A 26,668-nucleotide genomic window follows, 5' to 3' on the forward strand; every position below is an offset into this window, starting at 1 on the left:
GGATTGGTGATGATTATCGTCAAACATTGATGTGAAATGTTGGTACGCGTAATGATCAATTAAATTTAGAATTTTTCTTTAGGCTCATTCCTACCATCATTTCATCCTTTGGTTGCTTCAATCAGTGAATAATGCACCTATGTAATAATTATTCTTTTTTTAAATATTAAACTAATTTTGTTTTATAACGTTATATGAGCTGATTTTTAACCAGACTTTATTCCCTTTTATGAATTTGGAATAGTAACTTCATCACTGATATGAGTAGTCTGTTGAAAGTTTGTTTTCTATTGTTGTAACCGTAGGGGGAGGTTGCAATTCGGTTTTCGTTTCGGCGTCTTAGCTCGGGAAAGAGGCGTCCTCGTTAATTTTAATGTTTTATCGTTTATCCGCCGGATTTCCGCGTCCGGCTTTCGTTCATCCACAATGACAGGACATCCGTGATAGGAGGTGGAAAGATGGAAATCGAGAACCGGGCGCCGCCCTCCACGGACGGCTTTGCCCTGATCAAAGACCTGGCGGAGCACATCTGTTTGGGTCTACCAAAAGGTACTCAAAACACTCCCATGAATAAACAAAAAAATCTTCTTATTTTCTATTTTGATCCAGGAAGTAACAGATTTGTCTGTATTATTCATCTTAAGATGTACGGGCCTTTTTAACAAGGGTTAAATTTAACTGTCAACATTTCTAAGCCATACTTGAGTCCATGTAGTCGAATAATATGTATCCTTAAGTAGTAACCCTTCAAAATGATTTCCAATGTATAATTAGCCTTAAATTGATAGATCAACTGCGGGGAAAAACCACATAATTCATCATCACTAACTTTTAGATTGATGTTAACTAAATTTATCATCAGTGAACCCTATATCAAAATATGAAAGAAAAAATGGCCGATTATACGACGGATTGATGAATTTTAAATTTTTTTTGTGTTTATCCAAGGTAACTGGTAAAAAAATAATAAAACAAACCTATAACATTAAAAAAAGGAAAAAACAAAAAAGCATTACAAACATGTATTAATCTCTTAAGAGAAAAACTTCAACATTAATATGAGGTCCTCCAGAAAGTTCTGTTGTATTGTTTTGGAGTGGGGATAGGAAAAAAATTATAAATTACTCTCTTACCACCAGAAAAAATGTTGAAAAAAATCCTTATTTTTAGCAGTCATAAAAAAATTCAACATGGATTTGTGATTTAGTCGGTGCTTAAATTTTTTCTGCACAAAATCACTGAGGGCTGTGTAAAGGTGATTTTCTGTCGGCGATAGGCCTGGAGAATACGTAGGATGTGATAGTTTCCACGTCGAACGTTCTATTAATATTTCCCTCGTTATGTTGATACAGTGTCATCTTGAAGGGGCAATGGGCCTAATTAATTAACCAAGATCAAAAGTTTTGAATGTAACAAGTGCAGTTACCAGGGATGGTTTGACCTGGAGGTAAATCTCATTGTGACATTATAGAAAATTGCGAGTAAAACCTCTTTCAGGCGGAGGTCAGGCTTAGGAAATTCCTGATAAAAATGAAATAATTTAATACTAATTCCCTTAACATGGAAACAGCTGACTGTGACAGGTCCTCTGTTGATCCTTTCTTTGTGCCCGTGTTGGAGAACCATGGAATACCTCAGCAAAACAGTGGTGATTGTCTAAGTACTCAGACACATTGGTTTGGACAGTGCCAACTTCCCGACTTAATCACTGCAATCTGCCCTCTAATGAAAAAATGACATTAATTAAAAGAAGTAGCAGAGTCGGTAGGCCTCAGAGGAAATGACTCATAGAACAATTATCATCTTCACATGATTAAGAATAAGCTTTGTGAGGTTGATACACTGACACTTTGTCCTCCATGTAGAGAAAGGTTCGTCCTAAAGTATGCCATTCCATTTTTGGAAAAAACCGAGCTGTTTTCCTGTATATAATACTTTATACATATCTTATCATGTGTTTCTTTATGAGTGTTGACACTGAAATGGAATGTAGTGTGAGAGGGCTGATGGTGGAATATTAAATACCCTCAGTTAGATTAGTATATTTTGCTTTGAGGGAGATGGAATCAAGTATTCCACCACCATAACTGAGTGAATGGTACGTAAATATGTAAAAATTGGTTTAAGAATGGTGAAAGCGTTTTGATTTATAAACTGATTGTGGGGTGCTGAACTTTGTGTTGTTAACGCCTGGAACCCGATCTTGGTGGTGTGACGGACAAGAGCGTGTTTTTGCTCCAGTGGTGGGTTTGTACTGCTTATAACTCTGACCACATTTGAAAGAGTAAAATTTCTTTTCACCTAAAGCATTACCTGAAAATCCCTGAAAATCCTTTTTAAGTATCCACTTAAATATACAGGATAAATAATATAAGAGTACTATGTCTACTTTGATAAGCCTGTAGTTTGGGAGTTTTTGAAATTCCTGGTCTGTCTTGCTGTTTTGGTCTGTTACAAACTTTTAAGCATTTCTCTATGTCTAGTTGTGGGCAAGTATTTGGCCTCGCCCAGGTTATAACCCAGACAATGTCTTCTAATCCTAGTATCCTTGTTCATAAAAATCTTTCTAGTATATTTTATAACATTAATCCTTTTAATATGCTCCCACTTTGATTTATGTCTAATAAGGCTGCAAAAATAGTTTACAATAAAAAAATTAAATTGTAGGATATCTTGAGGCCTATGATATGCAATTTGTTAGTTTCTGATTGTTGTCTGAGCTTCTCACTATGTTCAACTAAGGAATTTGAAGAAATATTTTACTCTTTATGGAAAAAAAGATTAACAAGCACATGATGGCAGCTGAGTATGTGTGTATGAGTTAGCACTAATTCCTCAAATTAAAAAAATAAATAAATAAAATCTCTTAGAATTCTAGCTTCATGGTGATATCAGTTAAATTACCATTAATGATATATTATCATTAAGCCCTTAATATACCAAAGTTTCATTTTAATTGATCATTTAAAGTGAACACTCATGTATTTTATTAAAAAAACTATTGAGGGCATTCCCAACACAACACGCAAGAATGGCACAATCACACAGAAGACAAACACTTTGAGCCCTGAAGATGATCTCAATAAAGATCGAAACGTTGGCACGATAAAGAAAATGTTTTTCTGAAACCTACATCACACCAGACCGCATCTCACGATTTCTGAATAAAAAAACTATTACCTCACAGAAACTGCTTACTTTAATTACTTTACTTATATCTAAGCTGTGTTAAACAGTTTCAAAAATGAGTATATTATTTGAAAACATATTGTTTATACTCTTTTTGCTGTTATAGAAGCAGAAAAGGCAATTTTCAAGCAGGCGATAATGCAGTATTCGGCATACTGCGCTACTGAAAAAAGGCCTATAATCAACGAACTGTCAGAGGCGATGACATGCCAGATGATTGAAAAGCAACTTGAGGCACTTAATAAGGCCAACAAGGATATCGTTCAGTTTCACAGCCTGTACAGAGTCCTTCGTCAGAATGAAGTATGCCTTACCAATTCAGTGTTCCAGTTCAATCGAAAAAAAAATTATATATATTTTTTATTTTTAGAACACGATAAATTTGAGATACCGTTGCAACTTAATGCATTTGTTTCTGTGCCTAAGCGAATTAAATGATTCGAACTTGAAAAAGAAATTTTCAAAGTCACCATTGACCCAAGAGCCGGGTGAAGACCTGAAGAGACTTATTTCTAAAAATTGCTCTTCCACATATTTTAAAGATGTCAGTCGAAACGACAGACCTATTCCAAGATCGTCTTCTGTCGAGTTGAGCAAGAAAAGTAGCATCGTCCGTCCGACAACGCTGCAAAGTCATTCCTTCAATCGAGGTGATCCATTTAAATTAAAATAAATTTAAAAATTAACATAACATTATAATTAAATAATTTTTCAGAAAGCCAGAATGATCTGTATTTGTCAGAACGAATTGATAAAAGCTCAAGTTCTTTCACGTTATCAAGCACCAGAGAACCCAAGCAGACATCGCTGTCTCTCATGTCGGCAGCTCCTCCTCGTTATTTGAAAGGTAATTTTTTAATTATTCAAAAATAATTCGTTTACATTGATAACTGTTACAGCACATAGATTGAGGATTCCTGAGTGCAAAGTCGTTGAAGATCTTCTTGCCTGCTTCCAAGGCATTCCGAGCACATTGTTCAAACTTGACCATCAGCAAGGCTTTGTGATAGATTCAAAAGTAAACTTTTTTTAACCACCTTTTTTTATGTGTCTGTATTAATTAATTTATATTATTTGTAGGTCACTCTTCCCCAGGAAGGTCTAGTGTTGAAACTGATGGAACTCGGCTATCTGCACAACTTGATTGTCACTCAGAACAAATTGCTGTCTAAGAAGGGCGCAGTGGCTCAGGGCGTCCTCGCAACTGTTAAAAAGATGCTCACAGACTATTACAGGGTTATTGGCAATATTCACTCCGAGGTATGAGAATGACTTGTTAAAAAAAAAAAAAAAAAGATTTGTTAATTTGTCGATTACAGCATATAAACTCTTCAAGACGTGTTGATGACACACCAATGTCTGATATCGACGACTCAGCCACCATAACAATCCGCCGTCTTGTATATCTAATGCACGAACATATCATGCGACTCAAAGTGCTAGCGGATGTAACTAAAATCGTGTCGACGGGGCGAGGTGGTGACATGTTGAGCTCACTGAACGTACTGAGACATCATGGAAACCCGGCTATTAGAGTTCCTATATCAGCCATAACTGCCGGGGTATGTATTTTGTCACTTTTTTAAGTTCTTTCAGAAATTATGACCGTTTGCTATTTATTTTCAGGCTGGGAAGCCCGTCGTGAACATGATAATCACTTGGATGGTCGAAGGAGAGCTTTTCGATCCTTACGATGAGTTTTTCATTGCTAAAAATTCAAGTTGCCACGAAAAAGACATTTGGAGGGATAAATTTATACTGCGGTAAATTTTTTGTAAATAGTTTTTGAACAGGAAAATAGTTTTATTTTATTTATTTTTGCTTTTTTAGCACATCATTGATTCCTTCCATGATTAAACCATATCAAGCTCAAAATATATTGAAATCAGGAAAAGCTATCAACTTTTTAAATGTTATTTGTAAACAGCGAATCCCGATTCAAGGGCTTAGGGCTAAATTAAATAAAATGAGAGGTATGTTGTCACATTCGTAGTCATAAGATTTCTATTTTTGTAAGCAAACATCACTTGCAGACTATTATTAATGTTAAAGCTTAAAATAAAATTTAAATATATATATCTTATTATTTATCTTATTCAAAGATAGGAATGATCGTCTACTTTTATTTTTAGATCTCCTAATCTTATTTCACAGTCACATTATAGGTTTGGACATAAATTTTATATATAAATTAATAAAATTGTGTTTTTATGTTAGAATGCAATATAATTGACTTTTCTGACATCCGGAGTGAATTGTACGAACTTATTTTCCTTGTGGCCGAGGAGAACTCTAATGAGGTGCTTGAAACTGTCAAGAACAAGTTCAAACTTTTCTTGCACTTCCAAGGTCTGCGACGATATATACTGCTCGGCCAGGGAGACTTTGCCAGCTACTTCATGGAACTAGTCGAGTATGTCTTTCTCATCGTTTTCTTATTTATTAATTTATATTAATTGTTAACTTTGATTTGTAAGGCCGGAAATGAAACAGCCTGCTTCGGCCGTCCACTATCACGAGCTCTCCGAGAAGCTCCAGACGGCGATCAAGGCAACCACAGCCGCTCACGAAGATCCGGATATAATACAGAATGTATCGGTGAAGCTGCTTGTTGCATCAGGCGGTGACTGGGGCTCGGACATATTTGGTCTACAGTACTTCATGGATGAACATCTTTCAGCTGTAAGTAAATCATTACAACCTAGCTATTAATATAGCCAATAAGTAATATTTTATAAATAACTTCCATAGGCAATAAAAATTATAATAATATAGTTTTTCCTTAAACTTTCACCACATCACTGCACCTTCTTTGTAGATAACTTTCTCTACTGTGTCCATTTTGAGGTCATAGCAGAGGTCTTAATTTCTGATCTGCCAGGGAGTAAATATTATTCAAATGAACATAAACATAAAAAAAAAGCTTCATTTCTAGGCATTCCGGCTAAGTGAGGGCGCCTACAGTCACTTATTTAACTTTTTATGGAGGACAAAACGTATGGAACATAGACTACTGCTTCTAAGGAAGGAACGTTGGGCTACAAAAAACAGTCTTAATTGGCTAAGTGAAAGGTTTAAAGGTAAGGTGAATGAAATACTTCTGAACAAGTCTGTAGAGCTGATTTTTTTTTTTTTTTTTTTTTTTTTCAGACATAAATATCGTTCTTATGTTGACGGATCGTCTAGCCCAAGAATTTCTCCATTTCGCAAGGCAGTTCCATTACTACATACTCTTTGAGGTTGTTGAATGCCTGTGGCAGAAGTTCTGCCAGAACTACCAGAAGGCCAAATCGTTCGATGACGTAATCAAAGCGCACGATGATTTCATAGAAGAAATGCAGCAAAAGACATTCCAGACAAAATCAAAAGTAAGTACACCTTATACAAAACCCGAAACATTTTTTTTAATAAATTTTCTTCAGGCTTTTATTAACGAACTCCGCCTCATCTGGGACTTGGTCCTTGAGCTGGAAGTACTCGAAGACAGATTCTTCAAGCGAGTCGCCATCGAATGTGACCTCTGGAAACATCACGAGACCACTATAGAAAAAATCGGCACTAACTTCACCCAGGAAATGGAGTTCAACACAAAAAAGAAGGAGTTCAAGTCGTTCCTCTCTTCCATACGCGCACAATATAGCATCATCAATCGGAACTACCAGGTATTTATTATTTTAGGCTCTAACATCTCCCCCATCCTTTTTAGTATATACACTAATGGCCTCTCTGACTCTATCCAGAACTGTAATTACCATCTTTATGTAGATGATCCCAAATTTACATATCCTTACGTCCTTCAGAATACACAATTGGCCATCCTAAAGATCCAGAACGACCTTAATTCCTTTAATGAATAAACCCATAAAAATCCCCTTAACTCAATCTAAGTTTTTGGCCATAATCATTGGATCAAGACTTCTCCTCAAATTCTTCCCCACTATCCCTTCTCTTACTATAAATAACCATCCTCTTTCGTACCCTCTGTCAAAAACCTTGGGATTATCCTCGACCAAAACCTCTCCTAACACCCTACATTTCCCACTGCTGTATAGTCTCCTTCTACCTATTCCTTCACCTCCTTCTCCAACCATAAACTCCTAGTATCTTCTCTTATCTTTCCTTTCTTCAATTGCAGTTGTGTGGTATCAGGAGGGGGGGGGGCTCTCGGAGGCAGAGCCACCCCTCAGGGGTCCCAGGTGTCTCGTCTGTATTCAGATCTTTCCTGGCTCTCCCCTTCCCTCAGATCTCAGTACTTCCTCGGATCCTTCCTTTTTCAGTGTTTTCATACCTGTCATCCTCAGTACATCATCCAATCCCTCCAATTCAAATCCTCTCACCACTCATACAAAACCCACTTCAAAAGATGCTTCCTGATCTGCGTCCCAAAACTCTAGAACTCCCTCCCTCATTATTTTCGTCAAGCCACCTCTTTTAATTCCTTCAAATCCCTCCTATATAATCACGTCCTCTCCCTTCAGAGTCGTTTTCTTAAATTTTTATAAAAAATTGTAATATTTTAATTTTAATTTTACTATTTTTTAGTCTGTTTGTCAGTTTATTTGATTTGTATGCATTGATTTTCATTCCAATTTTCCTGCCTTAAGTTATTTTAGGTTGTTCTCACTGTTCTATTTTGCACTTTATGATTAGCAGAACTTCCGTCCACTTAAACCATTGTATTATTCTAAAGCTGAGTGCACTCTAAGTCTGTGGGGGAGAGCACTGCGGCGTGGGTCGGAATTGTGAAGGACACACTACCTAAGAACCACTCTTGGTCTCGTTGGTCGAATTTTCCCCTTCCATCTGACTAGCAGTTTCGTGTTGATTTTGCATTTGCAGGAGTCCCCACGTGACAATACTTGCATTCATAATAAAAAGTGACGAAATTATTTTTTTGGCTGCGGTCATAGAGTTGGAAGAGAAAGAAGAAAGGCAGAAATGAAAACAAAAAGCATGGGTACTTGAAATAAACACCAAACTCTTTAAGTTTGGAGAATATCTCCATTAATTTAATGATCTTGTTTGCAAACTTATTTTGAAACAATGCTACTACTATTCCAAATGTTTGCTTCGTCTTTACAAATGTGGTGTCTGAGGGCAGTTGAATATACCCGAACTCAACAATTTCCGACCGCCGTGGTGCACACTAGGTATGTAGGGTGGTGCGGCACGGCACGGCCCCGGCTTAAGGAGACACTGTCCCTGAAGATTTTTTTCTTATTCTTTTTATTTTCAATTTTAAGAACATCTAACATTTTAATACACAAGTGTTTTATTTGTTATTAGGAGGTTTTAAGAAGATTTCTCTTGGAGCTATCATCGCAAAAGGACCATGAGCTGCGCCTGTTGAGTGAGCGGATTGACTACAATGAACACTATAAGAACATCGATGCTCGGATTTCTGAGTCTATGAAGTACTCCCGGTGCAGCGACCTTTTCCTCTAATGCCTCATTTGATATTCACCCTTCTCCCATTGTAAATAACCTAATGTGCCAAGTCATTTACCATTTGTCGAATCTCCGAGCAATTAGCCATATTCGTCATCCGTCTTCGCACATCTGTATATAATAATTCAATTAATTTTATTTAGTTTGTAGATTTCACTCTTCCATTAAAATGTTATTTGTAAGAATAATTGTTATTAATTATTAATGTTCTGTTTTGTTAAAACGATGTCTTTCACCTGTAGAGTTTTGAATATAAATGTTTACTGCCAATTAATAAAACTGTCTTTTGTTTACTTGTAAATCGCAAATTTTCATTCAAATTATGGACTTTTATTTTACTCTGACTGGAGGTCGATAAAAATAAATAAATGTATAGTAAGAATACAATAATGTAAGGATATTGTGAACAAGACAAGACTTCTATGTGGTGATGGGATATCAGTGCCATAGGAATATCGAGAACTCTGCCATGACACTGAGACAGGTGGAAGGCGCGCATACCAGCCGTGGTTTGGTGGTTCCTGGGTGGGGAGCATCTGTACATGGCTCTCAAAACGACCTGGTTGCCTTGCCATGGCATGCCACTCAATTACAGATTGGTGGGCGTCATGGGATGTGTGTATCTGTCGCGTTCTGTCAGTTCAAAGCAAGGTGTATATGACAACATGGGCTCTCTAGCTGCGGTGTTGTACCAAAACTTATTGGCTCAACTCATGGTTTTAGCACCACAGAGGCCTCTTCTACCCATCAGTCAATGTTTTACAGTGGTGTTCAGACAGTATTTTGCTCTCTGCTCATACCATGAGGTGGTTTTTACCATTGTTTTGAGTGATTTTACTATTGTTCTTTGTAAATTGAATTTTATTCGCTGTACAGGATGGATAAAATAAAGAAACCCCCTCATACAGTCCATTGAAGAAAGGACATCATTGTAAAATTGAACAAATTCTCTTTGTCCTTTAATTGAAGCCACAATGTGTTAAAAAAAACTTCTCTGAACACTCTGATAATGTTTGATGGAAATGCGCCTTTTCCTTTACTTATTTTTTTCTTCGCCGACTTCATTGTTCATGTCTGGACTTGATAAAATTTGAAACTGCCGATGATGGCCGAATGGCCTAGTGATGTGTTGAACCCACAACGTTGAACATTGGGCGTGCTCATTCATTTCGACATTGGTCCAAGTTTGAACGTTTTTGCACGGTTGTCGAGTCAACAAAAAAACTGCTCGGTGTAAATTGACCCTAATATTCAAATAACACTTTTTTTGTGGTGATAATTATAATTAACAATTAGCTGAAAATAAGACAGCTAGTCCGCGTCCAAATGTCTTCTTAAATCTGAAGGTTGTTTTTTGCGACTCATTGGATAAAAAGACTTGATATGTGCTTTTCACAGTATAAAATATTTATTTTTTAAAACAGAATAACAACTTTTGAAATAATAAAAAATATAAAATAAATAATTTGAAATAAATATTAATTATATTAAATTATAATCTGACCTATGTATTTGCTAAGGAGACAAGATGATGCCACAACCTAATTTATTTCGCAAATTTAAATTCGGGGCGACTAAAATTGCTATATGACGTGCGACTTTTGAACAATAACTATAATATATATAAGTAATTTATATACACGATACACACTGTAAAAGAGATTAAAATTTTCCTTACGGTGATAATAACGACTAATACTTTATTTAAAACGACTCCACCTGAAAGAGATGAAATTAATTTAAGATTTAACTGAAAACTATCGACACCAAAAAAAAAATCTTACATGCACTTAAAGAGGCATTTCAAAGTTGACGTCGAGTTTGGCAGACTTGGCAAGTCCGATGATGGACGAGAGTTTGACGGCAAGACGTGCGGCTTCATCGAGGTTATCACAAGGTAAGATTTTCATTCCAGAACTTGCGATCAACACTTTTGCATCATCTACATTTGTACCCTGTAAGAATGATAAAAAAATTAATAAAATGAGGTAAAATAACTGTTGAAGAATTAAAAGTCTAATTTATTACCTGGAGACGGCAAATGATGGGGACTTTGAGATTGAGCTCCTTAACTGCAGCAATGATCCCCTCGGCGATAACATCACACCTCATGATGCCGCCGAAGATGTTGACCATGATCACATAGACTTTTGGATCGGCAGTGATGATCTTAAAAGCTTCTTTGACTGCATTGGCCGTTGCTCCACCTCCCACGTCCAGGAAATTGGCTGGCTCGCCTCCGTGCAGTTTAATGATGTCCATAGTCGCCATGGCCAGACCAGCACCGTTGACCAGACATCCAATTGAACCTATTTTCAAATATTGTTTCCTCGTTGGTTGTTTCAAGGATTAGGATTCTTTAAGATTAAATTATTACCGTCAAGCGCAATATAGTTCAGATTGTATTTAGCTGCTTCGACTTCCTTGGGGTCCTCCTGTGTCCAATCCCTTAATTCAAACAGCTCTTTTTGCCTGAAATCGGCATTATCATCAAATCTAAATTTAGCATCCAGACAAAAATCTGTTGAAAACAAAAGAAAACTATTAAAACTTGTTTATAAAAAAAAAATACACTTTTAAAAATCAGTAAGTACAAGATCCAGTTGTGTCCTCGGCATAAGGGTTGACCTCGATAAGGAGAGCGTCCTTATCTAAGAATAGCTTGTAAAGATCCAGTAGCATTTTTGATACTTGCGCTTTCTTGTCACCAAGTCCAACCTTTTCAGCGATCTCCTCTGCATCAGCCCTTGTCAAACCTTCAAATATATCCATAATATATTAAACAATAAAAGTTATTATACATAAAAAATTTAAAAAATACCAGTAACGATATCAATAGGGGAGTACAAGATAGCATCTGGGTTTTCAGCAGCGACTTCCTCAATGTTGACTCCACCCTGGGACGAAGCAATGACAACAGGACCCTGCAAGGCGCAAGTTAAAAAAGGTTCATAAATTACCCGGTCGGACGACTTACGCTGAATGCTCGCTCCATCATAATAGCAAAGTAGTACTCTTTCCTTGGGTACTTCCTCTCTGTCACCATGACCGAGTTGCAGATTCTGCCTTTCTCACCAGTTTGCTTCGTGATCAGATAGTCGCCAATCATCTGGCCGGCGATATCCTCGGCTTCTTCTGGCCTGTAAGCCGTCATAATTCAAATGTGGTACAAGAAAGAAAAACCTGAATTACTGAAACCCTGAAGCCTATTTTTGTCACACCTGGACTGCAATTTTAATAAAATACCCCTTGACAATAAATAAAAACTATTTTTTAACTTCATTGAATTATTGCAATTAAAAATAATCCAGTTCTATAAAGATATGAAACCATCAATTTTAATAAAAACTGTTTGTACATTTTTTTTTTTTTTTTACAAGGCAGTTTAACGAAAACAAAATTATCAGCCTTGAAATTTTAATGTAATTATTCATTCCTGTTTTTATTTATTTAAAGGAGTGGCAGTACAGTGATATCAGGCATATTTTTTAATATTACTGAAATTTTTTTACGTAACTTCAACAAGCAGATTGCTTGTTTAATTAATGTAAATAAATATTGAATATCAATAACAAACAAATAACAAGCTCATTTAATTAGAATTATTTTGTTAATTATATTTGCAATTATTAGAATATAATTAATTCTTTTTTTTAAGTTTAAGACAGACTTGTTTATTTCTAAGGCCTATTTACTTCTACGATAACATTTTTGGGCAAACAATTGCTGTACAATGAAGGCAAATAATAATCAGATAAGTGATAATTTACATAAAACATCGTCAAGGCCCTGGCAAACTACTGAAACCTATTGAAAATTTAATTGAGGGTGCAAAGATTACAATTTCACATCAGGCCCCGATAAGAGGGGTATAGATAAACTGTCAAAACGATGATTAGGCTTACGTGAAAACCATTCGGACTCCGCCCTTCAGGCCGCCCCTGAAGTGGCCTCTGCCTCGGCCACCTGCGAGCACCTGCGCCTTCAGAACGATGTCCTTGATGTTGAGCTTCCTCGCGATATCGCCGGCTTCCTGTTTTGTTTTGGCGACGCCAAATTTCGGCACAGGGATTCCAGCGCCGGACAGGAGCGTGTAGCTGATGTGCTCGTGCACATTCAGGTTCCGCTTCTGATCCAAGTTCCATGGAGAGCTGACTGACAGTATCTAAAGTTTCCATAGACAATTTTGTACATGGCCGGATGCAAGAGCTTTTTGTGAAATACTTTTATAAGTTATTGGGTGCATAAATACATGGGAAATACTTATCAACATTCTTCACTAAAGCAATGTTAAGGTTTAATATTTGGGGGAAAAACATTGTTAGTTAAAAAAATGAGAGTATTATGAGATGTAATAGTGGAATATATAATACTCAACCCAACCAGTTTTACAGCAGTAAGAATTTTTTTTAGGATGGAATTATTTGAAAACTAAGCTAATTAGTATAACAGAAATACAAAGGATTACCAACTATTGGAGAATTAAAAATAAAACATAGAACTTGGCTAGTTTTCGTAATATTTAGAGGCCAAAACGTTAAATGTTGGTGTGCCAGTTTTAGTTTGAATAAAACAACCTGGCTCACATAAAAAATTTAAAAACTTGGACTAGACCCCTAATATTTCTGAGGAAGACCATAAGATTTTGAAAATGCATTAAATTGGACATGATAAATAGCTAGGTAAAAAAGGTAAACTATATGAAAAAGAAATAGGGTTAATAATTAATCATTATTTTTATCAAGGACCTTTAAATTGTCAATTTCATTTTTTTTAATTGCTTAAAATTTGTGATTTATGGGCATAAGTTTTAAAGTAAACTGATTTGACTTAAATTCTAATCTAATATTTTTATCTGTAAGTATTGTTGTTATAAATAGCATGGAGTTAATTTAAAATTTGCTTCTCATATTGCCTAAAAATATCCTGTACAACTTGTGTGTCCTTTCAAATATCCTCTTAAATTAAATAATCCTCCCCTCTTATCTAACAGAGCGGTTCTTTTGAGTCCGACAAGGATCAGATTACTCCGAATACTGCTCTTTGGCCACGGGAGAACCACAGGGCAGTGTGCTCAGACCAATCCTCTATATACTTTATACTGCAGATGTTCCATATATTCCAGCACTAAACCCATCACCCTTCTTGCAACTTTTGTACTATCCTCTAACCCAGATCCTCCGGTTGCTTCTGTTGAGACATATCTGTCATCATACTCTTGAATTGCAGAGACATATCACGTGTACAGCTTATTGGTTTGACAATGGAAAATGAATATAAATGATAGTAAATGTCCATAAGGGGGACCGTGGTTAAGGCACCAGACTCTCGGCTAATCCCGCAGTTGTGGGTTCAATTCCCACCATCACCTCTGGACTTTTTTCTGATTCCTAAGGGGACCAGTGGCTGCAATTGAAATAAGTAGACACGGCACTCATAAATGGAAGGTCTGGGGCGGGATCAGTTCTCAGTGACTCTGAATTTGGTCCTGACCCCCTTCAAAAATAAGTTTCTTCAATGGAACCGAGGGATCAAATTCACATGCATGTTTGCGAGCTCCTAAAATTGGAGCCAGGAAGGAAATACAATAAGCTGTACACCCCAATACTACCCTCCCTCCACAATGACTTTAAAATTACATTTACAAGATCTTACATTTTTATAAAACATTCCTAGACATAAAATAGTCACATTAAATAATAAAGTTGTTCCTCTTCTAGTTGTATTTTTAAAGAAAAACAAAATAGCAACAAAAATACATGAAGCAAAGGCCATCAAGAAGTAAAGAATAGAGACTAAAGTAAGGGGTTCAAAAAAGTAGTATACATTCTAAAGTTTCTCCTGTCCCTTGTCCAAATTTAAATCAAGTAAGAGCAGAAGGTCAGATTCTAGAAGTTGTTCAAACACGTCTGATTTTTACTCAAAAGGACAAAGCCCTGGGAGACACCGTAAGACACATCCTGGCACTTCAAAACACACATCATCATCTCGGAGTAGATCACACACTATAAAAACATGACCAACTATTCAGAAGCAGATCTCCTTCCTAGTCAGAAAAATCAAAAATTTTCAGAAAGCTTGCCAGAAGATAACAGCTTGCTAGAAAGTTGAATGAAGCTGCAATGAAAGCTATGACAGAAAATGATAGATCCAGGGAGATAAGGACTTTCAATGAACTGCCACCTGATGTGATGCAGTTTTAAAATATATCAACTAACGCTAGCATTGCACAAGATTTTACACCAAACGCTCAAAAACGAGCTAATAATGCTACTTATTTGTTTATTTTCAACTAGCAATAGCTTTAGGGGACCATGGTGGCCAAGCAGTTAGGGGGCCTGGCTCATATTTGTCAAGTGGACCTGGGTTTGAATTGTGGCACAGCCCATGCCTTTTTAGTTGAACATAGTATGAAGGAAGTATAGGAAAAAGAGGTCTGACCCTTCAGAATGACACCCAATGGGTAGTTCTTTTAAGCCCTCTGTAAGACAGGAATTATTTGACTGTTTTACTTTATTTATTTAGGACCTTTTTGAAGATCATGGATCAATTTTAAGCTTGTCTGTATTTACAGCTTTGGTCATTAATGATCATTTTGATCTACCTATTCTGACTGTTTCGTTCTGTCAGACTGTGTTTTATTTTCTGTTTGTCCATAAGTGAAAGGAGTGTGTCTTTCCCTTTTATCTTTGACGTTTAAATCTTGATTGTTTGTCCTTGTCAGTTGTGATGATTGGTTCTTTTTCTTTTTTTAATTAGTATTGTGTTTTTAATTTCAACATTATCTGTAGGAGTTGTTGATTTATAATTTTGTATGTGGTGTTAATTTATTACATACAAGATTTCAAGTATGTCAACTGTTTCATTTTGTAAATCATGGAGCAATTTTAAACTTGTCAAGAATTTAGCTCAGCTTTGTAGCTTGGTCATTTCTGATCATTTTGGTCTACCTTTACCGGGACGAGCCACTCCCAGACACCAAGCTAGAAGTGAAAAACATAATAAAGATGGCTGTCAGTGGGCGGGGTCATCCAAGAGGGTCTTACGAGTCAAGAGCAAGACTGGTAGATGGCCCTGAGAACCTGAGCTGAGGGATCACACGATTGAGTATTGACACTCGGGCATCTGCTTTTGGGCCGAAGCCCGTGCAAGTGCCCCTTATGTGAAGAAAGGTTGCCATACATGGCATTTAAGAATGATTCTCAAACACAAGCAGTCATTTTCTGGGTCCCCTGTTCTGTTTTTTAGAGGACATGAGGGTACTTTACTGTACATAGTTATATTCTGTGTTTTGCCATTGTGTTTTAGTGCATGTATTTATTAGTGAGAGTGGCGAGGGGTGAAAGTGAAATAGTGTCACCAACGCCCTCTAGGAGTTGAGTGTGTCTAGAGTTGATGGCGGAATATTTATAAAAGTACCTCATCAACCCTAATTTAGGTTAGTTTATTAATAATGTGTACAGGTCGATGGGGGAATATCCAATACTCCACAGACTAATCAGAATGAGTGCAACATATGAATGTATTTACGTGTGTGAGTAATCTATCCAATTTAAGGTTTAAGTATTAGGCTAGATTGTATATTGCATGCGTTTGGGGCTGAAATGACCTATCTGTCGATAGTCCCTGTCTGAGCCTAACCCCGTAGGTAGGCAAGCAACTATCTCCTGGGTGTTTGGCTTAAAGGGGTTTCCAGCGACCCAGCCACATAGTGGGGTGGGTGAATTCCGTGATGTATAGACACTAAGGTCAGCACATTGGGGAGTGACAACCCTTCGGGGTGAAAGTCCGAATAATACCTATTTATTTATTTGTTTTTATTGTGGATACTAGGGAGGAGTTTCATTTGAGCACTGCAGCTTTACAGCTTATTGCACTCCTTCATAGTTTTTTTTTTGTGTGTGCGTAAGCTCACAAAACAGGTGAATTGAGCTTAGTGGTGATATTCCATCAAAGATACTCATTTTTGAACGGGGTAGCTGAATTTTGCCCCGGACCGTCCATTGATGAGTGCCATGTCAACTTTCATTGCAGCCGTCTGTCCCCTTATGCATAAGAAAAACAGTTCAAAGGTGACGGAGGAATCGAACCTAGGATTGTGGGATCTACTAGCCAAGAGTCTGATGCTTTAACTACTCGGCTGCCACTGTTTCCTACCTCAAGAAGTATCACAGTTTTGAATACAGTAAGGCATCGTTGTATGTTGTATGCAAGATTAAGCTGTTACTTCCATGTTTGTACAACTGGAATGGTTTGTCTGTTCTCTTTAAGACTGTAATTATTCCAGTAAGACTTTTATAATAAATAGATGACAACAACTGGAACGTTTTGACTTGGCTGAAGGCAGTTTTGTCGAGGGTCGTCGTTACCTTTGTGGAGTTCCTGAGGGTGATGGAGCTCACCACTGAGGCTCCCCGGGTCAGAAAGCTGGCCATCGTTTATTTATATTCCAAAGCTAAGGAAAAGCCCGTAAAACTCCTCCAACACTTTAAAAAAATAAAACGTTGAAATTTCAATCTGTAAGTCGAGTAAAAATGTATTTCGACGAGATGGCTCACCTGGCAAAAGGCGAAAGTACGATTTCTTTCCTTGACAGGGCCGTCACGGGACAGGGACAAGGACAAGTGCAAACCACTAAATGTTAATAATAAACCAGTAGAGAAGGGAAATCTTATCTCGCAATTTACACGGCCTCTCTTATTAAAATCGGTTTTTAAAATATCAAAATATTCCATTCGAAAATTGAAAATAATATATATTCCCCTGAAAAAACAAAGAATATTACTAATTTGGAATTAAAATGATAACATAAAAAAAAATCTAAGCTGTAAAAAAAATCTTTTTAAAGAACGTTCTTGGGCGCCAAATTTGATTTTTGGCGTGTAAAATATTGTTTTTGCAAGAAAGTAATGTCGTTGTGCAATTATAGGATTAATTTCATTTAAAATTACGATTGTTTAACCCCTAAACTTTTACTTATACAAATACATACTGACGGATTCAAAATGTTAGATAGGGTAGGTTGTTGCTATGTCATTCATCAACCACAAAATTTTAGACAACCGACACTTTTTAGCACTTTCAGTGCAGAATTAATGGCTGTCATACGAACATTAAATGACATTAAATTTTAACCAAAAATTATATAATATTTTGTGATTGTTATAGTACTATTATTGCTATCCATTAGGGACAATTACCCCTTCAATCTCATAAGTATAGTAAAGAGGTAGGTAGGTATGCAGGATATTTGGGAGATCATATACAATCTCCGTGTGAAGAGGAATTCTGTTTCTTTCTGATGGATTCAGAATCACATAGGGATTAAGGATAACAAATTGGCAGACACGTCTGTGAAGGCAAGCATGCAGGAAAGCGAAATACTGGTTCAAGCAAAAGATTTAACCACTACTTTTAAACGAAGTGTCCTTAAAGAATGGTAATCCGAGCAAGATAGAAATGAATAATAAACTTAGAATGGTTGAAATAGACATCAAACCAAAGCCGACCTTCCCAAGCCAATAGCGGGATGAAATCGACATTTGCAGATTACGCTTAGGACACACTAGACTGCCTTGTGATCATTTTATGTCAAAAACCTCTCCCCCAAACTGTCAATGGAGGGATGTTTTGAGTGTAGCCCACATTTTACATCCTCCAAATCAATGTAGTTATGTTTCCAAACCTATCATTCCATGTTCCTTGGACGAAGCGTTAGGTCGGGATCAAAGTAAAATTGATACAATTTTTTTTCAGTCATGTTTTGTTTCATTCAGTCAATATCATTTTGTTGGTGACTACGCCAACCAACCCAGGCCACCCCCAAAGGGCACTACCCCATATGCCCGTTTCTCATTCGGGTTACACTTAATTTCGGCAGCATTAGGAGAATGTGGATAAAAACCGTACATGGCCACAGGGGCCCCTGGAAAGTCCACATCCTCCCCACTTCCTGGGGACCATTTGCCCTTTGCATGTGGAGCACACTCCAGAGAAAACCCGAGCCAGCCAACCCAACACCCCCAGAACTATCCAGGCTGATATAGTATTACCAAACAAAATGACAATTAATTATGAACAGCCCTTTTAGTATTACAGTAGAAATCCGTTTATCCAGTCTTGAAGGGACCAGGACTTGTCCGGATGATTGAAAGTCCAGATAATTAGAAAATTTGTGATTTTATTAGTATCGTGTCATAAAAACGGGAAAAAACACACATACAAATAAGAACACTTTTATTCATGTCACGGTCTGTTCTCGATTCAACAAGACGGGCCCAACTATGAATCCTTTGTATGAGAAACAGAGCCCCAGAGGTCTTGATCAAACCTGAATACAACCGATCAGGAGCCTTTTTATAATAAAATTTAATTCGAGTTTGAAAACAATTTATCAATTACACAAGAAAATAACAATTAAAACCAATAAATTTCCTTTTTAAATTTTAAACAAACAATTAAAACGTTTTAAATTTACATAAACAGTAATTTCATGCAAACCGTTTGGAACAATAATTGGTGGGTACTCACTGTTTACAGTTAATCCGCTGTGTACTGCAGCACTCTATTTTAGGGAATCCACCACATTTTAAATTCTTTTCAGGATCGCACACTTCTTTTGTCTCTCATCTACACGGAATGGACTCGTTCACTTCTAGACTCGACTGTCTCTACCCTCGTTCTCCCAATCCTCTCTTATTTTTTGCTCTAGGCCTAATCATGAAATCTAAATCACAACATTGTCACTTTGAAATAAATTGAAATGTGACAAAATTTCTCATCCTTAAAGGCCTGGAAAAAACGAGTTTGTTTTCAAACTTAAAACTATTTACAATATTCGCCCCACCGTACATTTGACCCCCTTCGGATAGCTAATGATGATTGAAATCTTGCTGTTCGCTGAATCTAAATGCTGAATGGGCTCCTCTGAAGTCATGTATGCTCATACAATGTGTGGATGGCCAGTGCATATCCTTGGGTTTCAGAAGATGAGACCTCCTAATGTTGTGGATCCAAAAACCAGGTCTGGTCATAAATCCGGAAAGTCCAAAATTCCGCGCCTGGTTCTTCTTTCTTTGTTCTTGATTAATACTTGAACCATTTTCTGCGATGGTGTGATGTAGTTTGAGGGTATGCATCATTCCTGGTGATCAAAGGATACAGCCATAAAGTTGAATTTCGTTCAAACGTAGCAAAGTCCATAATGACTGAATTCTTGCTATGATTTGGAATCATATGTCATCTGTTCATCGAAGTAGTGAGTAATTTGCCTCTTTGCAGGTAGATGGGTGGGGGATGTGGTTTCACGTCCCATCTCTGCAAACGTAAAGCACTGGACACGGGAACTTGTCCCTACCCACACTGGTGATGGGGCAGCAGTTTTTGCTTTATAAAAAANTATATATATTAATCCTTAAAATCCTTAAATTAAAAGGTTTTATTTTAGCCAAATTATCTCTCTATTATGCTTGCTTTTTTTCTAAGTGGTAAGAGAATAGTTGGCATAAGCACTTCACTACTTATTCTTCAAAATTTATTTTAACACAATTCCTTCTTTTAAATGTACACAAAAAACATCAAAATCTTAATTAATCTAAAAATTCAGCCACAACTCTAAATTTAGGATGAGTGTATTAACAAAGGGACTTACCCCAAACGATGCTTGCTACGATTTACACTCACAGCATCCCCAGCATCTTTCTGTTTCTTGACTATCACCTTAATCCTTGGGTCATAACAGCTGGTCCTCGCTGGCTAAGTACCTTTGTTGAGTCGCAGACTGTGGTTGTTTCTGTTCTGGATCGACTCCTGGAATCGGCTGATCACTGCCTGGGGGGTCCTTAGTCTTGACTGACATTTGATTTCCAAATCATTCCTTTTTACACCAGTTTCTCTACCAGAGTAGGAGTGGAAAGGAAAATCAAAAGTCAGGGGAGTTCCCACTCAGCAGGTGGACCTGGTTGAAGCGACCCCAATTTATGATGCCCCACGTCACTACATATTTTTAGCCTTGTGGACAACCCTTCAGCACTAAATTTGACATTAGTTGTTTCTTTGATCAGTAGTCCACCTATTTCTTGCAAATGTTTTCCAGGTTCATGGGAAACATCTCGTCTGAGTATGCGACACGCTTCGACGTTTTTATTAATCCAACTGTGTTATTATTATAGGGCTATGTTTCCTTGGTTTGTGAGGAACGTCATGTCGCTTCCGTCTCTGCTGTGATACTCTATGACCAATTGCTTAATTATTGCAGAGTTATCTTCCCAGATTTATGTATATATAAGAATCCACAACGGATGGCCGGTCTGATGAAATTTCAAAATGTTTTTCCTTAATGTACTTTTATTTTACGTTTACATTTATTTATGTATTAATATTACAAGAAAATTTAATGATCTTAAAAATATTTAAGAATTCATCCTAGATAACAAATAAAATTGTACAAACTTAAATAGTATCGCGCAACCCAACAAGGAAATCTGTTTGTTGTAATTGCTTTGGCCTTCCTTTTTTGTAATTTAATTAAACCCTACAAGCTAATTTAGTATATTTTGCCATCCAGGAATGAAAAAACCAACAATTTATGAAAATTAGAGGAATTTACTTTTGATTCATGAATTTGCACAGTCCATTAAGTAAAAATGTTTTATTGGACATGATTTTGTTCTTAAACTAGATTATAAATTACGAATTATTATAAATTCTGTACTGTGAATATCACCACATTTATATCTGTCAGGTTTCTCTCACCAAGAGATGATGTGCTCAAAATCGTTTGTGATGATCTACAACTTATTTATTTCGTTTTATGAGTAGGCAAAATATTGTTTGACGTAAACAATATAATTTTTTTAAATAAAAGGTGATTTTGAAATGTATCCGATGGACTGTTTTACGTTATTTTTGATTGGACAGATCGACAGCAAAGCGGGCGGCTTCAGCTAGGTCATCAGCAGCATGGATCTTCAGGCCCGACTTGTTCAAGATATTTTTACCTTTACTGTGATTGCTGCCCTAAAATGTCAAACTTTGAGATTTTTGGAGGGAAAAGATAATTTTTGGTTTTTTTACATGGAGTCGCACGACAGTCGGGATTTTCAGTTCCAGCTCTGTCACTGCTGCGACGATCCCGTTTGCGATGATGTCACATCTCATGATGCCACCAAAGATGTTAACCAGAATGGCTTTTGCCTGAATAAAGATTTGTTTAAATAATGATTTTAATTTTCAAGTCGTTTAACTCACTTTTGGGTCTGAAGAGATAATCTTGAAAGCCTCTTTCACCGTTTTCTCCGTGGCAGAACCTCCAACGTCCAAGAAATTGGCCGGCTCGCCGCCGCTCAATTTAATGATATCCATGGTGGCCATAGCCAGCCCAGCCCCATTCACCATACACCCGATATTTCCTTCAACATGTGTTGTAAAACTTTAAAGGGACTTTTAAGTAATCTGTATTATTGTCATAACGGTATTCACCATCGAGGGTAACATAGTTCAAATTGTATTTGGCCGCTGTCACTTCTTTTATGTCCTCTTGACTGTAGTCTCTTAAAAGAAATAAGTCCTTCTGTCTATATTCAGCAGAGTCATCAAAATTGATCTTTGCATCCAAGCAGTAGACTGTGAATAGAAATAAAAACTCTAAATTAAATTGATTAATTATTTGAATGGTGGATCTCACAGTTGTCACTTTCGTCGTTAATAAACGGATTCACTTCCACCAGAGAAGCGTCTGAAGTGATAAAAATTTCGTATAACTTCATTATTATGTCCCCTACTTCCTCCTGACACCTGATCAGTCCAAGTCCTGCTGCAATGCCCTCTGCAGTGGTCTTGTTTAGTCCTTTGTCAACCAGATTCATTAAAAAAAATTAAATACTGTTAAAAATTACTTTTCTACCATTAAAGATGTCAATGGGAGTTGTATTAATGGCTGCTGGTGTCTGTTCAGCGACTTTTTCGATGTCGACACCCCCTTTCAACGATGAAATGATAACTGGACCCTAGAAATGACCCAGAAAGTCAAAATGTAAAACATGTTAAAGCAATACAAAAAGAAATAATAAATAAATAAAAAATATTTTAAAAAAACCAACGTGGAAGCTTCTTTCCATCACTATAGAAAGGTAGTACTCGTGTTTGGCCTTGATCATTTCAGCTATCATGACCGAGTTGCAAACCTTCCCTTCCGGTCCACTCTGGGCGGTTATTAATGTGTCTCCGATCATGGATGATGCAAGTTCTTCAGCTTCCTGGGGTCTACAAATCATCAAGGACTAGAATGTATTTTTCTATACATCTCATAACTTACAATATATTTGTTTACTAAAGGAGGACAGACTTCTTTTGAAACCTAGTAAAAGGTGAAAAATATAGTTGATTCACTTGTTGATGAATTGTATCATAAAGTTCATTACTCTTTGGTTGAACCATTAGTTTATTTTGTACTTTAAAATGTCTAGACATGTGCTGACACACTTTTTAAAACATGAGATAAAGAATGAAGTGCTTTTTTTTAACTTGTTGAAAACGTACAATCAAAATAAAGATTATACTTTTAAATTTGAATAATATTATTTTAAAGGTATGCAATCAACAATCATTATATACAGATTATGGAGACTGGTAAAATTTATTTATTTCCTTTAAATTTGATATAATATCTTCTTTTTTCTGAGGCTCAAGTTGAATTTGTGACCTGGTTCACTATAGTGACAAAAACACATGCTAGTTTAACAATTAGGGATGGTTAGCTGGTTAATTGGATGGTTTGCCTTTGTAAGGTTTTCTGTCAAAACACTACAATTTTTTACTTGGAAAAATGTAAATAAGTGAGAGTTTGTGTTTAGAGAAGACAACATCCTCTATCACACTTTCAGCCAGTAGAGAACTACAATCTTAGACATTAAAAAAACACAATAAGTTTGTTATTATTTTATTTTGGATTTGCTGGCGCCAAAGTTTGTTATTTGAGAGATCCTGTTTGGTGTCTCTCCTTTATCTCTTTCGAGGTTTTCAGTCAGACAACGCTAAGGGGAGTTTATTGAGAATTTATTGCCTTTTTAGGAGACAGGAAATAAGTGTGAAGTATGGATGTTTAGAAGAATCATTGGTATTTCTTTGTTTGCCTTTATCCGGTTTTCAGTCAGATAACTACAATTTTATATTTGGTAAAACGGAAATAAGTGTACAGTGTTATGTGTATGATAACATTGGTATCTTTCCTTCAAAGAACTACAATTTTTGACTTGTAAAAAGGGCATTAAGTATAAAAGTGTTTGTGTTTAGGAAGATCATGTTAATGTTGATGTCTACATTTGTTCCTGTTAGGTTTTCAATCAGTAGAGATGTACAATGTTTGACGACTAGAAATGTGCAATAAGTGTTTGCTTTGAACGATCTTGTTTGGTGTCTTAGCCTTTGCCTCTGTGAAGTTTGCAGTCCGGAAATGATAATTTTTGACTTGAAAAAAAGGGGAATGTTAACATTAGTGTCCCTATATGCCATGTATGGCTTTGCCTTGTTTTCAGTCAAAGATCTACATAATTAGACTTTGAAAAACAGGTAATAAATCCAGGCTTGAATTTTTTTTCTGAAGGGATCGTGATAACATTACCTCTACACTTTCAGACAGGGAACTACAATTTTTGACTATGAAAAACAGCCAATGCACGTATGTTTTGAGGAATCATCTTAACTTTGGCATCTCTATATCTGCCTCTGCAAGATTTTCATTCAGATAATTCCAAAATTTTAAATTTTAGAAACGGAATAAGTGGGTATCTGACTGTTTGGAAGGATCTTGCATATTTTTCTATCTTTGCCTGTGTAACACTTTCAGACAGAGAACTATGATTGTTGACTTTGAAAAGCAGCCAATAGGCATGTGCTAACTTTATCTTCGTCTCTGCAAGATTTTCATTAAGAGAACTTCAAAATTTTAAATTCGAGAAACTAGGAGTAAGTGGGTACGTTTGGGTGTTTAGAAAGTTCATGTTATTATTGTTGATGTCTGTTTGCCTCTGGTAACACTTTCGGAGAACTTATAATTTTTCACTTTGAAAATCAGATATGTGCGTGTTTAGACTTTTAGAGGGTTTATGTAAACGTTAGTATCTCTATATTTGCTTTTGTTGGTTTCTAGTTAGCGTATTGCAATTGTTGACTTTGAAATACGTTATTCTAGAACTTTAAATAAGTTCTAGAGTTAAAGGTCTAAGTTCTTTTAAATAAGACGACTCACATGGTGAACGGTATGACGCCCGGCTTTCCGCTCTTGAAGAATCTTCCTTTTCCCCGTCCTCCGGTGAGGACCTGGGCTTTCATGACGAGGTCTTCAGTGCCCAGGGACTTAGCGACTTTGATGGCTTGGTCCGGGTCGGTAACCAAACCGTGCTTGGGCACGGGTACGCCATTCTTTATAAAAATGGCGTAGCTCATGTGCTCGTGTATGCTGAAGGCCCTCCTCGCCTGAATCCGGTCCCGAAAGAAGGCATTTTTCACCTGGGCCCCAAATTGATTTTTTTTCTTTAACTTTTCTAAAATCTGGTGGGACGAAAAGAAAAACCAAACTTACGGGTTCAAGGCAAATTCGCGATCGGGCGCACTTGGAAACGGAAAACATCGTGCTGATCAACCAAGTCCGTCAGATTTCCCGCTTGTGCGACCACTCATATCTCGCCCTTTTTTAATCTTGACTAAAACGTGAAACGGATCTCCTTAAAGCCGACTTCGTTTTTTGTTTTTTTGAAAAATACCTACTGCAGATAAGATTACCCTTTTCTGACTCTAGAACAGATGTTTAAAAGCAGTCATTTAGTCTCCAAGCTTCGACGTAAAGATTATTCTGTTTACCGAAGCGAGAATTTATTATTTGTCTGCGCCGATATCTTTACGATTCTATATCGTTTTTGAAAATCTGTCAATTCTTGTCTAAAAAGAATGGAACAATACGATTTCCCTCTTTTCGTTAACTCAGTATTGGTTCTATCCTTTCATCACAATTTTGTACAACCTGGACTTCGTGTAATTTCATTCTAATAAAATTACATTAAAAGTCGCTATTATTTTTCATCCAATTTTGCATAATTGTCTTGTCTCTTTGTCCAATAGTTCGAAAAACGCCTCTTACTGAAACAAAGCAGTTTCTTCTTCCTATACATTATTTTTTAATTAATTGTAACAAATTGTTTATTTTAATTTTAAAAATTCTAAAATAGAAAATACGAGATTAAAAAACAAAACAAAAAACCCGATACTGATCAAAAGTCAAAACACTACAGTAGTGATGATAATGTATACTAGGAAGTGGGGGGGGGGTGTTCTCCAATCACTGCACCCTTCTAACTTCTTGAACTTTCCTAGTTCTTTAGTCCAATCTGTCAATTTATTCCTTCTTTCAAAGAGGTCTGTCGTTGCTATATTTACTTTCCCTTGTTTTTCTTTGTATTGAATTCACAGTCGAAGATATGGATGGATGTTTCTTCCTCCTCACTGCACAACCAACAAACTGGGTTATCACCTATACCCATGTTATAGATGTTTTCTAAGATGCGAGTGAAAAAGGTGAGGTAAATAGTCCTATCATTCCTCTGATTTTAGCCCTCTCTAATTGTAGCAGTGAGTTTGCCAGTCTTGATGAGAGTTCTTTAATCGTTAGTTTATTGTGGCTAGCACCTCTATAACTTATTATCTTCTCCTTTTGTGGATTACGGAAGATTCTGGGTTTGTAGGATCAGATAGCCCTCCTTGCAGATCAGGCCAGTGTGTCTGATTTTGTTACCCAAAATTCCTTTGCGTCCTGGCACCCCCCAACCATCAGGTTGTTGTTTCCCAGGTTTTGAAAATTTTGGGTACATTAACTGACTAGTTTTGATTTGATTTTTTTTTTAATATGCTAATGTTTTAATGATTACTTGACTATCCGATCTTACAAGGATTCTTTTGCTAGTGAACCTCTTTTAAGATTTTCTAGGGCACAAACAATAATGACATGTATTTCTGCTTAAAAGATCACTATTACTTCCTT

General features: G+C 36.6%; 3 protein-coding genes across 3 annotated transcripts; 1 reads left to right on the top strand and 2 right to left on the bottom strand.

Annotated features, from left to right (window-relative positions):
* Positions 1 to 282: 282 nt before the first annotated feature.
* Positions 283 to 8,938, top strand: LOC106672225 (gamma-tubulin complex component 3-like). Its single transcript, XM_014403480.2, has 15 exons — positions 283 to 549; positions 3,296 to 3,492; positions 3,560 to 3,839; positions 3,905 to 4,036; positions 4,089 to 4,207; positions 4,270 to 4,449; positions 4,509 to 4,751; positions 4,816 to 4,952; positions 5,020 to 5,162; positions 5,407 to 5,602; positions 5,667 to 5,871; positions 6,125 to 6,269; positions 6,340 to 6,557; positions 6,612 to 6,851; positions 8,476 to 8,938. Exons 1-15 carry the CDS (start codon positions 459 to 461, stop codon positions 8,632 to 8,634), a joined length of 2,685 nt encoding a protein of 894 aa, XP_014258966.1. The 5' UTR covers positions 283 to 458; the 3' UTR covers positions 8,635 to 8,938.
* Positions 8,939 to 10,096: 1,158 nt separating this feature from the next.
* LOC106672226 (succinate--CoA ligase [ADP-forming] subunit beta, mitochondrial-like) lies at positions 10,097 to 17,307 on the bottom strand. Its single transcript, XM_014403481.2, has 10 exons — positions 17,196 to 17,307; positions 17,007 to 17,123; positions 12,543 to 12,802; positions 11,615 to 11,777; positions 11,459 to 11,561; positions 11,232 to 11,393; positions 11,015 to 11,158; positions 10,666 to 10,946; positions 10,422 to 10,592; positions 10,097 to 10,356 (listed from the first exon to the last, which is right to left on the bottom strand). Exons 2-9 carry the CDS (start codon positions 17,070 to 17,072, stop codon positions 10,428 to 10,430), a joined length of 1,344 nt encoding a protein of 447 aa, XP_014258967.1. The 5' UTR covers positions 17,073 to 17,123; positions 17,196 to 17,307; the 3' UTR covers positions 10,097 to 10,356; positions 10,422 to 10,427.
* A 3,964-nt stretch (positions 17,308 to 21,271) lies between these two features.
* On the bottom strand, positions 21,272 to 25,684 carry LOC106672284 (succinate--CoA ligase [ADP-forming] subunit beta, mitochondrial-like). The gene is made up of 10 exons (XM_014403594.2): positions 25,495 to 25,684; positions 25,217 to 25,428; positions 24,884 to 25,143; positions 22,737 to 22,899; positions 22,541 to 22,643; positions 22,322 to 22,483; positions 22,117 to 22,260; positions 21,886 to 22,046; positions 21,712 to 21,831; positions 21,272 to 21,654 (listed from the first exon to the last, which is right to left on the bottom strand). Exons 2-10 carry the CDS (start codon positions 25,262 to 25,264, stop codon positions 21,538 to 21,540), a joined length of 1,278 nt encoding a protein of 425 aa, XP_014259080.1. The 5' UTR covers positions 25,265 to 25,428; positions 25,495 to 25,684; the 3' UTR covers positions 21,272 to 21,537.
* Positions 25,685 to 26,668: the final 984 nt, after the last annotated feature.

This window comes from Cimex lectularius, unplaced genomic scaffold (assembly GCF_000648675.2).
Source record: "Cimex lectularius strain Harlan isolate CLEC.00 unplaced genomic scaffold, Clec_2.1 scaffold17, whole genome shotgun sequence".
Classification (NCBI taxonomy): domain Eukaryota; kingdom Metazoa; phylum Arthropoda; class Insecta; order Hemiptera; family Cimicidae; genus Cimex; species Cimex lectularius.